We start from the raw sequence: 15,202 nt of genomic DNA on the forward strand, positions 1-15,202 counted from the left end.
GATTACGTGTGCCCTAGACACTAGAAGAGAATGGTGTATATCAGATAATTAAAGGATATAATTATAAGGTCATGAGAATGATTTGTGTTATTTATTAGTCTTTGGTGTAGAGTAACCGTTGACCCGAAAGGGCGACTTTATTTTGGAGTGAAAAAAGTGGCAGATTTCATTGCTTGGGTAGACCACAGGATAATTACACGAGGTGAAGTCTCAAACGGAAAGTTAGTAGAAAGCGCGTTGCAAGAGCTTTCGTAGCTCTGGTAGTAATAATTTTTAGGGTCAAGGCGCATACATAGAAGGTACGTAAGTACCTCTTAAAGATACATAGATCTCATTGGCGGTAGATGAAGATTATGGGGCCCACTTAAGTGGAAACCAGCCGGTCTAAAATTTTGGCAAGGATTGTGGGGTACATGGACCCTGGGAAATGCAAACGCCAATGGATTGACAGTTCATTTATGTACATAGGTACCTCTTACAAATTTAATATGAAGGTATTGATATTCAATATAACTAAACGAAGCACATCTACATAGCACATTCATAAGGCATCAACGCAAGCATTGCAAATTTACTCCTTGCAACTAACGCAGTTAATCAGAAGATAGTTACAATTATGATAGATGAATAAAATAAAATAATGGAACTTTCCAAATCTCTTGGCGACTTAGACGCGGGCCTAGATACTTGATATAATTTTACTCCTCTTCATATGTCACGTAAACCCGAAAATCTACAATGCCGTTCTATGATTTTTGAAAATACAAGGCTGCTAAGCGTATTTAGGATAAGCACATAATGGCGTATGTGCTCATCAAGGTGGTAGGGTACCCATATCCAGCATATGCCCCATCTTCTCAATCTATAGATAATTACACGGTTAGCTGCTCAATATCATCATATCTTCGACAATTATTTCAAAAAAAAAAAAAAAAAGGCAAGGGGGGAAATAAACGAGAAAACACACACCTTTGTTTTTAGATAGCCCTCTACTTCTCGACTCCTAAATCCACCTTTACCCTTCCAGCTTAGCGGCACCATTGCGACGCGCTCCGTTACTCTGACTTCCCTATTCGGTCCTTCAACGGCTCTAATCTTGTCCGGGTTGTTAGTTAGCAACCGAATCTCCTCCTGCCCCAGATCAAGGAGCATGGCCGTTGCCAACCCGTAGCTCCGCGCATCTGCTGGATGTCGTAATAGCAGATTTGCCTCCACCGTATCGGACCCTAAGTCTTGTAAGTTATACGCCTTTAACTTCTCGCCAAGGCCAATACCGCGCCCTTCTTGCCGTAGATAGATGACGATACCCCCGTTGACAGCGGTAGGTAGCGACATCAGTCTCGCCGCCTCGTCTAGTTGTTCGCCGCAGTCGCAACGCGCAGACCACGCCGTCTCGCCAGTATAGCATTCTGAATGTATCCGAACAAGAGGAGGTCCACTAGGATGCGGAACTTCCTCTACTAGGTCATCTTCAGTAGAAGACGAGCCGCCCGCCATGCCACTTTTCGTCCTTCCTGGGTAAAGGCGACCGGTGTATGCACCCCTCACCATACGGTCCATCTCCGTCTCTCCATCCCTCGGCGCATCCAAAGACCTGCTTCGGATGTGTGGACCAAACACTATCGCGAGATGTTCCTTGTTGTCGACATTATTAGTGTATAGATGTAAGAACATTTCGGTTCCAGATACTGTCGGGATACGAGCGCGCACGATGCATTGAACCTCAGGTAGGGTCTCGAGAAGCCTTGGTCGCTTAGTACCGCAACCACCAGATGGGATAGAAGAGTCAACGGGAACACCAGGGGGCTGTCGTTCGGCTAAAGGCGTAGGCGTCGCATTACCTGGGGTAGCAGGGGGTGTAAAGGCGGGTGAGAGAAGTGAGGGTGGCGGCGGTCGGCTTGCATCGTCGGTCGGCGTCGAAGCTGGATTTGAGGTAGATGGAGGAACTAGAGAGGAGAGGGATATCTCATCCCGGTCTAACCTAGGTGCGACGACATTGCCTTCGTCTTCCCGAAGCGGCCGCGACCGCGGGGAATAGAAAGATGGGAGATTTGTTGTTTCCTCGTGCCTTTGAAGATCTAGCACATCATGTGGATTCCCCACGGAGGACGAATTGGGGCCTGGCATGCCTTCATATAAATAAATCAATTCAAGTCTTACTTAGTTTAGAGTATGCAAAAACATGCAGCAGAGAGAAGCAAAAGAATGGCGCTGACATATAAACTGGTTGGATTTTGGCGGGGTGTACATAAGATATGTACAAATATGTACGTAATAACATGGCGAATTTGAGTAAGCGGCTGAGAAACCGAGGTGTACATATATACCTAGGTAGGTGTACCTTATTCAATGTAATGCGGGCATGGTTAACAGGCACATTCCCTGTAAATAATGTTAGAGGTACCTAGGTAGTTACCCTAGATTACCTAATTTACCTAGGTAAGGACATAAGGTAGTTACTTCCTCTGGCATAGATGTGTTGTACCTCACCTTAAGAATAAACTCTAATTTGTTAGGTATCTGTGCAGGTACGTTGCATACCTGAGGTAGGTGGTTAGGTAGCCGTAGATACTAATAAAGCCTCTCACCTTCCTATATTCTTGTTTGCTCTAGAGTTCCTTATGTTCCCCTGTCCTTTAATATCATTCTTGAGTTAGTACCTTTCATCTTCACAACTTCTAAGTAAATTTAAAAGATAGGAAGCAACATATGTGTCTCTTCACCAATTTATAAAACATTTACGAAACCTTACCGTTTACAGGATGCTGCCACCAAGCCTTGTTAGTACGTACCAACAGTACAAGAATGACACGGATTCTATTGCTGGTTGGCTTGCTTCTACGGCAAAGGCTACCGGCTATGTGTCCGACCCCTTAACTCAGCAGCCACCTAAGGTCTCAAGTACACGACTGAAAGGTAAGGCGAGGGCTGAAGCTAAGAAAAAGGAAGCTTCCTCATCTAGCAAACCGGCCCCAGTCAACAAATACATTATCAAGATCAAGGACTTTATACCCCTAGCAGAGTTTATAGCTTCTAAGCACGACATATCTATTCCGAATTCGCTCATCACTACCCTGCATCGAGTTATCATTGCTCGTGGGGGGTTTAGTAGCATGCTTGCCGAGAAAGGGACCGTCGCAGATGAGATATCGGATGTCAAACACGGCTATTTTGTAGGCGTCCTTGAGAAGGTACAAGAGATTCTGAAACTGAAACCGCAAACGAACACCACATCAACTGGTTCCACTGGTTCCTCCCCTAAAGCTTCTAAGGATAAATCTCGCGCGGGGACTACTGAAGATGAGTTCTCTAACCAATTCGCTGGCTTAGAGGTGTACGAGCCCTCGGAAGATTTCCTCAATGCACCTGACATCGAACGACCAAAGGTCCGCGAAGGCGATAATGTAACATACGAAGCAGAGCCACCTTCGTCCCTTGAAGATCTCTACGTCGCCGTAACACTGCTGATTAACGATATCAACAATATTCGATCTCGCATCGAATGGATATGGACCAACTATCGAGATGGGTTTTTTGAGTTGGCTGCCTGTGCGGTTACCACTAACACCGCTATTGACCTAGCGCGGAAGCTCAGTAAGTCGATTATGATCTTGATTATTCCTTGTTCCCAATCCTTCGTCTTATAGGGTGCTTGAAATACTTCTTTAAGACAGTTTATCATAATTTTAACCTAAATACATATCCTACTTCTCTCTCCATACACAATGCTAACAATGTACCGCAGTGGAAGACGTAGTACCGATGTTCAAAGATCATGGTGGGTTATGGGGGGTACTAAATCAGTTTCATATCGCCCAAGCGATGATGAAGGGGTACGAACCTTTTAACTACTCGCTCAATGGTGCCGATAACTTCAACTACGACACGTACGACATTGCGAATGAGACCTACATCTTAACCTACAGAATCCTAGATGCATTCACTAGGGTAGTACAACCTCGAGCCATTCCACTGTACAAGGAAGGGATTTTGGTTACTACGACCCTCGAAGCGCTCGAGATTCCAAGTCCGGCTATGAGAAATTCGAAGAGGATCGAGTATTGCTCATGTCGTTCTTCACAGAGCTCATGGCAGTGGAACGGGGGGTCGGCGACTATCCAGTTGAAGACGAATTCTTGCGTGGAATCAAGGAGCTAGCCAAGACTAAAGAAGTGCCATTTTATCTTGTTTTTGCCGCCCAGATCTTTCTTGATATTCACTATATCCTTCGTGGAAATGTTAGTCGAGGGTTTGAGACACTTCAAATGAACCTTCATTTCTTGGATCGAGAAATTGAGGAGCATTTCGAATTTCATAAGAACTTGAAGATTGATAACTGGCCCACCAGCCACAACCAGATGATACGACACGTTCAAGCAAAAATACAGTACATACTAGAAGACCCCGTATGCAAGGCCAAGACTCAAGCGTACCGAGAACTTCGCGAGCCCGTCCCAGTGTCCATGGAACCCAATAGAATGTTAAAAATGTCACCGGTTCTCAGCGGCCTTTTACTCTACCATTTTCGCTCGTCTACATGGGAGATCGGTATCAGGCTCGCAGATGCTTGGGGGTCCATCACTTACTCATTGCATCTGTACAATGCCCTGCAGAGCGAAAAGCTAATACCAAACTGCTGGCAAGATATGGACTTGGTATGGGCGGTACTCGGTGATAAATTTTTCGTCGGAGACGCGCCAAAAGCTGCAGAAGATTACTTCAAGAAGTTCTCCCTCCAAATGGGTACGACGGCAGCAGCGTTTACCAGTAAACGCCGAAAGAACACGGGGTTGACCTCCCGGGCGGGGCCTCGAGGGATCAAAGATGGCATACCCGTCTCCTCTATGTTCATGAACCGGTACCGACATGGTACGGGACAGGTCGACTGGACGGCTGAACACATTGCTAAAATCGTCGACCTTAGTTTGTGGGAGACAGAAGGTTTAGAGGAAGAGGGCACTTTGATGCTAGGACAAGTCGATACCAAGAAGTTGAAACGGAAACCTAAATCAATCAAGGTTAACAAGTTCTCGGAATTGCCGCCAGAACAACTCATCAGAGCCTTAATGTTCGCATTGCAAGGTGAGGCTCTCGAGTTAGCTCTCCCTTACACCGCAATGCACCGTGAATGCTGGGAACTTTTACGAGCCGTACGGAAGCATTGTGATCCTCTTCTTCGACAGATGTTCACTTCCAAGTATATGGAGCGGGAAACAGAGCTTCCTTTTGTAGTGGGTTGGATATTCACCGCTCTTTGGGAAGGACAAGACACGAAGCTTCTAGCAGAAGCCGGGGTTGCCGTTACTGAGTTCATCCGATCGGATGGCAATACGGTTCTAGGCTTGCTAGAAAGTATAGGAGTACCAGTAGTCTTCGAAGGGAAGAGAGGTAGTATAAGCTATGACGCAAACTTCAGCGGACCCCTTTCATTTCGATCGCTAGGGTTGTCGACGCAGCCTCAATACGGTAATTTGATACGAATGTCCCCCGCTACGTCTGTATTATACGTGATGTGATAGCTTCGCCTCAATAAATATTCTTTGGTCACACGGGTATTGAAGTGAATGACTCAACTCCTCTACATTATAGCCTTGATTTATGCATTATACTGTAGCTTGTCGCCTAGGAGTCTCTTATCATGTATACCTACCTACCTACCTAAGTATTTACTACAAAAGCCTACAAGAACCTTAGTAATTTTATTTATTTAGATATCACGTAGTAATTGTTAGTACTTGGTGTGCCGTCCGCAAGGGACAATGAACATAAGTATATGTCTTAGGTAAGCAATGCAATGCCCCCGCTCGTCTTCGGGGGGGCAGGCATCAACTCACCATACGATATAACGGGTAAAGGGGAATGAACATGTATAACAGTAACCTATTACAGTGGGCGTTAAGGCTATTGAGCTTTCACTAGGTACTATAGAAAACACGAATAATATGAGGCAACCCGACTACCTATCTTGTGCCCCCTTTTCATTTAGCCACTTAAGGCCAGTGATGGTATTCCCAGAAAGTGACAATATAACAGTAAGGTTAGGTATACAGTCATCTTGGTTTCATTCTATAATATCTTCACTAACATATCTGTTTGATTCCCATTTTGGTCTCCTCGCATCTTTGTCTTAGGTAGTTTTTCATAGTCAATAGTGGAGTAAGAAATGCTGTATATTTAGGCTGACTAGTCGAGTCTGCGAGCATATCTGAATTACAATTCCATCATTATCTATTAGTTCTTCCAGTCCCCTGGCCTTCCTGTATAGTACGATATATAGCTATTAGTATGTGTGGCATTAGCTGTGCCTTCACTTTTATAAGTAGGCGTCAGTTTTGCTCCGTCTGAGATGACAAGGTCTCCCAGTACTCGTCTAAAAAGTTCTAGAGAGGCCTTTGGCTGATAGTACGGCACTTCATGGCCCGAGTCATAAACCCGCGTGAAGCTGAAGTTACCGTACTGCCTACTTTCTCCATATTCAACGCCATCAACTACAAATGGGGCGTAGCCTGCTTCTTTGAACTCTTTCTCGTGGGTATAGTTTACCGCTAATGACACGGCTTCTCCACCCATCCAATTGCATATATAATCCTATTATATAATCGTTAGCATCGTCTTTATAAAGCTGTACTCCATGCAAATGGGTACATGCTGCGGGTGAAGAGAGAGATGATAGGGGACTTACAGCATCACCGTATATCATTGCGATGCGGACATCGTATGCTAAGAGAGCCTCGAGATCCTCTAATAGATTTGGATAGACAAAGTCGCCGGTGTAATCAAAGCCTGTGTATATTTGGTTGCTGCTTGTAGATGTATAGTTGATATCGACGCCAATGGCGTTCTGGACTTTCGCGGTATTAAGATAGTCGGCCCAGTATCCGGGCGGGATACTTGCATCACTCTCGGCGCGGATATCATAAGGATTTCGCCCGCTTACCACGCTGCTCGCCATTAGAATCCTTGTCAACCTCAAAGAAGAAACGATAAATATACTCACTAATACGGTGATTCCACCAAGCCCCTGCATATGGCCGTTGCCTGTGAGCAGGTGGCCATACCATCTGGTGTAGAGCGGTCTTGTTCGAAGCATAAGTCGATTGAATCGCGGCAGCCACCGGGGAAATAGTAATTCGTCTTCATATAGTCATAGATGGATTGGTTCACGGCCTCAATCCCATACGTATTCTTAAACGCCATTTCGGCGTAATAAGGTGCTTGGATCCTCTCCGATATAATACCATTTATGATGCCGAGGGTGTGCATAGTGAGTTCGACACCAGGGATACTCCCATCCTGAATTAACTTGTTCTGATCATAGAAATATTTGAAAAAGGCTGGGCCATAATGGCCGCCGTAGCTCTCCGTCCAGAGATTGAAACTGCGAGACTTGACGGTCTCGTCTAGGACTGGCAGGTTCAGGATGAAAGCCTGTAGAACTTCCCAAGTACCCTTTGCAGCAAGATCGGTGGTGTCGAACCGGTATGGGTCAACGTCGCTATACCGACCATCGGGATTCGATGAGTTCACAGGCAGTCCAGTGGTTTGATTCACAACACCTACAACGGCATCGGCGTACGAAAAGCCGACTCCAATAGGCTGGGAGAGGAAGAGAAGATTGCTCACTTCGTTCCAAGCATATGGATTCACTACTGAGGTACCGTTATGGGTGACATTGCAGGGTCCAAGTTCTATTTAATAGAGGTAGTTAGCATATCAGCTTCCAGTTAAGTTTAGGTGTTCATTTGAGAAAAGTACCTTCAAAAAGTCCAATCATTGAGTCGCTACCAGGTCCACCGTTAAGCCACAACGTCAGAGGCGCTTCATCGGGATTTGACCTAGCTTCGAAAAACCAGAAGAACATGTGTGTATTCTCATCGAGGTCGACATAGCCCGAATATGAATTAACTCCAGGTGTCGTCTCGCATACACCCTCGAGTTCTGGTTCCTTATAACGAATTGTGACTCCTCCTGGGGATTTGATGGTTGTGACGTTGGAAGGTTCAGCAGGTACTTGTTTTTTAATCAACTTCTCAATATGATTTGGCAGTGAGCTTGCTGATGTGAGGGAGGTATAGAGAGAAAGGAGCTGCAGAGCTGCCGTAGCAGTCCCACGCCTGGTAAAGTGCATGGTTTTTCCCTGGCCTTTGATTAACTCGAGGGAGAAACGAGGGCGAGTGAGTTAAAAAAAAAAAAAAAAAGAAACCAGAGAACTCGTAGGAATGGAAGATAATGGTTCAGCTCACCGGTTTTATACCGATTCCATGCTTATACCCGACCGCCCCACTGGTTTCTTTTTTTTTTTTTTCTCTGTTTCTGTTTACATATTGATAATACGTATAAATACTTAAGGTACCTATGTATAAGTGGTAAGCAGTTGCTGTAAGGTGACGTGCCTGAATACTATAATACTAGGATTATCTAATCTTTACGGATATTGCCTTTACCGATGTTAATGCTGATCAACTACCGATTTAAAATATGACGCTTCTTAAACTCGATGTAACTTTGCCTACGACTGCGTGCAGAAATATTGGGGGCCGTAGGTATCCGTGCTTCAAATGCTGAATTCGAATGGGAAGGTGAGCTTGTTAAGTACAAGGATTCCGCGGGGTAAGCGCTATCATATCAAGGTACCTGATTAGGAATTACATACATCCAGTATGTCGTATGTCGTATCGGATATGGTTCCTGCTTTCCTTTCCTTTCCAAGTGGGGGTGTTCTAAGATAAACAACAAGGTACCTACCTTAGTACATGTTTATCATTCCTTATTTCCTAGAGCTTATTTCCTATAACTAGCACGTTATCAATTCGGGAGGTTGCTGCAACTACCTAATATAACAATTTACCTAAGGTTACCCACTTCATGACCTAATAGCTGGCGGCCGCACGGCTTCAAACGTTTGCACTTAGGTTAGTTGCAGGTGGGAATATTTTACTCATTGCCTTGATGTCAATCACATACTTTCAAAGTATCACCTTGAAGGAATCATAATTCGTAACTATAGCCTAAGAACGGATAACTATACCAAGAGCAACATCCATTATACTCAATAGGTATTCTAGGCTTATAGCAAAACACGTAGGACAATTAATCCATCCCGGGTTCCCGCCACCACCGGTTTCGATAATACACGACATGCGGTGCAAGTCCTTCAAGTCGACTAATCCATTCTGGCGAGATGTTGCCGTAGATTTGAATGAGGCGAAGTTCCTTGAGAGTTTCTATCGTGTTGAAAAACTCGTCCTCCTTCTTCGCATTCACGCGACCAGTCCACCCAACGGAGCCGACAGGCCTAGGCGCCCAATCAATCACCAAAGTTCTGAGATTTTTAGTACGCTCAATAACTTCTCCAAAAAACGATAGCCAACTATTCCAGTTAGGGTGCTCTATTGCCATAAGCAGCCATAGCTTTTCTAGCCGGTCGAACCGAAGTTTCCCACGGACGGCGAAGCCAATTCGCCGGTCGTTCCATCCGGAAACCTGAACGCGCAAGATAGCTTGTTTATGAACTATCGGAGAAAGATCGTAATACAAATTCTTTGAGACTAGCATTAAGCTAGGTAACGGCCGAGAGTATGCTATGTCACCCATATATACAAGATGGGGACGCAGTGTATCCTCAAAATCTTCGTGATCAACGGTGAGATAAAAGTCGATAATACGATCAAGCACTTCCCGTGGGAGGGATAATAGCGGTGAGTAAGCTTGCATCGTAGTCGATGAGGATGAGTACCAGGTCTTATAATAGTGTCTATATTATCATGAAAAGATAAAATATCATAAGACTACCTCTTGAAGTAACCAAATTTCCATTTAGGTAGAAGTTGATGTTGTTAGGCTGCCAAGTTGCCAAGTTGCCAAGGTGATATGCGGGGTGTAGGGCTGTGAAGTAGTGTACGAATTACGGATTACATCCGCTGCCAAGCTTTGCAATGCCTACAATAAGGTAAGTTGGATTTGGAAGATTACAGGGGTTGTCAATTACTGAGCAGTCTCTATTTTCTATTTTGACTCTATAATACTATCCCCTTTCTCTCCTCATCTTATGTGTTCCTAGGTCTTGGAAATCCCGTTTGATAGTATTCAAACACAATGCCACCGAATCAGAATACTAGAGTGAGCTGCAATACTCCTTTAGAAGAACAGCAACGTACCTGCTCTACCAGTCGTGATACGGGCTTAGTTTGGGTATCTGACTTGAAAACCTCGCGGAAGCTGCTTAAATCTCATATCGCAAAACGTACCCACGCAACTGTTAGGAGAAAGAGGGTTCTCGAGTACCAGCAACAAAAAGAAATCCCAAATAGTGTTCCCGGAAGATCCAATACGCCTCTCGATGGTGGTATGACTAGCGAAGAGTCACATCGTAATCAGGCTCTTCCAGCATTCTACACTTTATATGACGACCGAGCACATTATTATCATATACCCCATTGGATATCGAATTATACAACCCCGCCACGCGGAGATTCATTTAACCATTTTTCAGTTCCATTATCGCCGCTTGAAAATTCGCTTATGAGCCACTGTTAGTACTCCCAGTCAACTACCCTATTACCCTGTCCTGGTATTCGAAATGTACATTGGTATTATACTTACATAACCCTTTTAGATATTTCTACAATTGTGAATAACCACACTAGCAGCGTCTACTCTTCATACCAGCATGCGGCTATGAATGATTGGCTCCCGGTAGCCATCGCAGATCCTGGCATGCGGATGGGTCTCTTCCTCTGCGCGTCTCGTAGCTTATACGCTCGTACGGGTGCACGACTATATTTCCAATATGCTCTACAGTATAAGGCTGTCTGCTTAAGAATGCTTAGCAATGCTGTCAGTGCAGCACTTGAAGTGAGCGAAGCTGAGTCTATATCTGCAGTAGGAGATGCTACTATCTCCACTGCGCTTCAGCTAGCTTCAGATGAAGTAAGTAACTATTATCATTATCATGAATTCTAGTCCGCTCTATTTGCTTCTAAGGTTTGAGGGGGGGTTCATCTTTAATACTATATCTTAAGCTAACCATCTTATGCAGTTTGCAGTGGGGGATGCCACCGCGTTAAAAAATCATGTTAGCGCTGTGAGCCAGATGGTCTCGTTGAACGGAGGGTTGGAAAATATTAAAGGAATGAATGGATTCTTAAAAGTGATGAAAACATTCTAGTTTGTAAGCATCGACGAATGATTGAAGCGACTGGCTTTGATAATCAAGATCGCTCAGGCTATACACTTTAGATTATTTCTTCAGTTATCTAATTTAATGTAACGACATAGCATAGGTATCTTTAGTAAGTGCCAAAAAGAGACTAGGTACCTATTGAGGCATGTATGTTAAGATATTTCATTATCAAACAGAGCTGGATAACTTAAAGACCCGCGAGTTAGGAGGCCGATGTGGCGGTGCAGGCGCTTATTAATACAGGGGGGGGGGGGGGGGGGGGGTATCAATTTCATTTACAGTTGCTGCTCTTCACCTTAGGTGTATTTCATTTCATTTCATCCCATTCATTTTATTCCATTTTTTTCTCAGTCGATCTCAAATTGACGAGATTATACGATGAAAAAACTACTTACTGAATTTAAGCGCACTGCATTGTCTCCCCCACCTAACCTATCCTCATCGAGTCAAGCACTAAACGTAGCAAGTAATGTTCGGTCTGACTGTAAGACCGTAATATCACCTACATCCAAACTCCCAACTCCGGCCTATGTGACGAGCTACAACGGCTTAGAGAAACTTCCACCTGAAATACGACGCCAAATACTCTCGATTCTAGACTTGCAGAACCTAAATTCCTTGGTACATTCATCTGCTACTTTCCACCAGCAGTATCTTGAGGACCGGCGGTATCTACTCTGTTCGTCGCTAGAAATGACACTGGGCACCGTCACCTCTGATGCTTGTGCTGCTTTTCAGTCTAGATCTCCTCACTTTTCATATACGCGCGAAGACGTTATACATTTATTAGGGACCTTTCGGGTCAATAATAAACCTCTCTACAAGAGGCTGAGAGAACACGAAGCAGTAGAAATGGCCGCTTTCCATTTATCTATAATATCACCTCTTCTCCAATACTACACTAGCTGGACCCTAGCTAACCTCGTCACCGAAACGGGAAATATATCTAGAAGTATAGCTCTCAGCCAAGTGAAGAAAACTCGGCTGCTACGTTCCTTCTATCGCTTTCAACTTTGTTGTAATATATTCAGGCACGGTGATCAAAGGCAATGTACGAAACAAAACTTAGAATTCCGTCCCGTCGAGATTCTTCGGCTATTTTTCTGCCAATTCGAACCATGGGAAGTTGAAGAAATATCCTGCATTAATACTTTCGCTCAGGATAAGTATGACCAGATATTTCGAAAGATTTCCTGGGACGTGAATGAAAAAAACCCAAAATTCGACGGTCAACGCCCACCTACGCCCGAGGGGGCCTTTGATCCTGATAATAGTTGTATGTTTTAATTCTTCGGCCATAGAGAGCCCGCAACCCTGCGGCAATATAGGTAGTCTGTTCAACTGCTAACTTAACCAGGGGCTAGGGAGTGGCTGTTGACTGGAACTGTGTCTCGTGGCCTTGAATTACTGCACAAGATAACGTTCAAAATCGAGAACCACTCACAACTAGTTCAGACGATGCAAGAGTATATTACTTTGCCCTTGGGAAATTTTATCGCAGAGGAAGCCTTAGGAGAGATAGCGCAATGGGAGCGGCGCCAGGAGGCCCTCTCCGAAAGAGATGAGAAGCAAAACCGACGTGACCTGCTACCCTTCAATGGAGATGCATAATCGTGTCCGCCACTGGCTTGGACATTAATATGGGGTGGCACCTATAGCAACTTATATGGATACTACGTGCAGGATACTATTCGTCGGTTCGGTTACGTTTTCTTTGACGCCATAACGATCGAGTCATTAGGCGCTAAAGATATATTACTTCGAGAACGGGAGAAAGATTGGGGTGATGGCGACCCGCGAGACGATATTTGAAAACTAGGTAGGTACCTATCTATGTCGGATTGTTGATAAAACATACCTTACATGGGACATTCAATCAATATGGACATGTAATCATCCTGTCCATCTACCTTCTAGTCCTCTTCGAAAGGTCTAGCCTGACTAGCGATGACTTGACTCTCGTGTTCATGTCTGCTCCTAAATGTTCAAGGGCAAATCTTAATAAAGTACCTCGCTCGCATGCCTCATCAAGACAGAAAGGATCAACAACACCCAGCAACTGGCGATAGAACTCGTATAGGGCGAGTCGGTCTCTTGTATCGAAATGCGGGGAAATCCCATAGGATTTTGCTGCATCTTTCAGCTCTGGTATTGAGTCAATAGCATTCAGTTCGCCAATTGCTATGTACTGCAGCAACCTCCAAATATGTGCACGTCTCTCCGGTTTGGACGAGAGGAACTTTCTAAAAAGGGCCAACGATCGATCTGACTGCCATAACCGTACTTATCAAACACGGAAGGTAATGTATAGGAACTCCAGGCCCTATAAAACTCGTCAAAAGAGCATATTGGTGGATCAGGAGGACCATCGTATGGGATTCCAAGGCTTTTACAGTAGGCCCTTCTAGGCTTGTGACCACACAATAACAGAGATATAAACCCCCGAGCCTACCCTCGGCGTGTTGAATCCCTTCTGGAGTTAGGCCGCGACCAATGCATGTAGCGAATCCGAAGTCATACCAGAGGTCTAAAGCATGTTCTATGGGCGATGGGTTGGCATTTTCAAGTGTTAAGGCAAAGAAAACGAAACATCGTCGCTTATCAAACGGTTCCAGTTGCTCCATGGTCTTTCCACTATCTTGACCCTTGAGATATTGCCTCGCTTCTTCAAATACTCTTTCTAGGTAAGATTGAGGGGATTCTTGACTCGTCTCAGTTACCTTGTCTTGGTTTAGCAGGTGGGTGTTGCGAAGAAGCCACGGGAAATATTTCCCACGCGATATCTCTGGTATCTCGTTATACACTTTCACGATCTGATCTAGGAGGACCCCGCTCTTCCTCCAGACATCAACGGTCTCGCTAGGAATCTCGAGATGATTGAATAAACCGATGTAGACGCCAAGTAGATGCGATTGCTCGTCCCGAGTCTTACAGCGGCTAAATCCAAAGTCTTCTAATACTTCAGGGTCATCTGGCATCTTATCTGAAAGGCAGTCTCGGTATAAATAATCTGCTGTGGTGAGTGGCCGCAAATTACAATAGAAGATATGATGAATCCCCATTTGGCTCTGACAATGCGAACTACAGTACCAATCTCTACCACAGAGGCTGCAGCGCCGTGATGTTATTTTGTCGCATATTTTACATTCGCCCTCAATCTCAAGTTCCACTGGAAGCCCGGATCGAGAAGGAATCTCATCAAGAATATCCTCATTTTGCGGGGAGACCGGCCTAAATGAACGGAACTTATTAAATATTCAATCAACCCATATTCCCAGAACTTTATTCTTACCTTATTATAGGTTCTCTCAATATCGAATTCTCTCTATTCGTTTGCAGATGATCCCTTATTAGTGTCGCCAAGTGTTGATTCTCGGTATGCGGTACAACAGTTGCAATCGAGGAACCTCCGATAGTTGACTCCTTTACATGAGGCCTAGGCTTCGTATCATGCCTAAGGGACTTCGCGACTTGGCTCTGTAACTGTTTAACTGCCTCGGAGATCAGTTTGAGAGAGTCTTCGCTAAGCCCATCAAGCTCAGGTATAGTCCACAACTCGTAGACTTTTCCATGACAACCCCGGCAAGCAAATCCGACCACTGAAAGGAACTTGTAACAGAGCAGACAGGACCGTTTACTACAGCCGAGGTATTTGAATGCATGGTCCAACTGTGTACCCCTTTTAAATAAGTCCACCACGAGCTGGACTTCGGCGTGGACGTTATTCTCAGTCGCCTTGAGCTTACCAAATCTATTTACCAGTTTGTCCCTGGTCCACTTTGATGACTTACCCGTCCCCGGACTCATCAAGATACTCGTCTCCGCGTCATTAAACTTCAGACCGAGTGACTTGAAAACCTGGCCAACGGTCCAGGGGGGACCACAGGTTGTTTCTTGGTGAGCGGGGCCTTCTTTGTGAGGGACGTAAACTCGACCCATCGCACACGCAACTTGTCAAACCCTTCAATCCTTTCGATAGCCCGAACAAAAGTTAGAAAGGCTACGTGAGGTCGGCTCAAT

The 15,202-nt window shown here is 44.9% G+C and overlaps 3 protein-coding genes across 3 annotated transcripts; 1 reads left to right on the forward strand and 2 right to left on the reverse strand.

The window, feature by feature from the left end:
• Positions 1 to 814: 814 nt before the first annotated feature.
• On the reverse strand, positions 815 to 2,127 carry GL218_05221 (putative GTP cyclohydrolase-2; the record flags this gene model as incomplete). The annotated part of the gene is made up of 2 exons (XM_033581869.1): positions 815 to 862; positions 970 to 2,127. 2 exons carry the CDS (start codon positions 2,125 to 2,127, stop codon positions 815 to 817), a joined length of 1,206 nt encoding a protein of 401 aa, XP_033434679.1.
• Positions 2,128 to 2,762: 635 nt separating this feature from the next.
• GL218_05222 (uncharacterized protein) lies at positions 2,763 to 5,442 on the forward strand (the record flags this gene model as incomplete). The annotated part of the gene is made up of 4 exons (XM_033581870.1): positions 2,763 to 3,594; positions 3,746 to 4,027; positions 4,084 to 5,352; positions 5,417 to 5,442. 4 exons carry the CDS (start codon positions 2,763 to 2,765, stop codon positions 5,440 to 5,442), a joined length of 2,409 nt encoding a protein of 802 aa, XP_033434316.1.
• Positions 5,443 to 6,231: 789 nt separating this feature from the next.
• On the reverse strand, positions 6,232 to 8,128 carry GL218_05223 (Carboxypeptidase S1 like protein B; the record flags this gene model as incomplete). Its single annotated transcript, XM_033581871.1, has 4 exons — positions 6,232 to 6,588; positions 6,683 to 6,941; positions 6,998 to 7,688; positions 7,756 to 8,128. The coding sequence occupies 4 exons, from the start codon at positions 8,126 to 8,128 to the stop codon at positions 6,232 to 6,234; spliced, it is 1,680 nt and encodes a 559-aa protein (XP_033434517.1).
• Positions 8,129 to 15,202: the final 7,074 nt, after the last annotated feature.

Source organism: Daldinia childiae (genome assembly GCF_008694065.1).
Source record: "Daldinia childiae strain JS-1345 chromosome Unknown Scaffold5, whole genome shotgun sequence".
Classification (NCBI taxonomy): Eukaryota; Fungi; Ascomycota; class Sordariomycetes; order Xylariales; family Hypoxylaceae; genus Daldinia; species Daldinia childiae.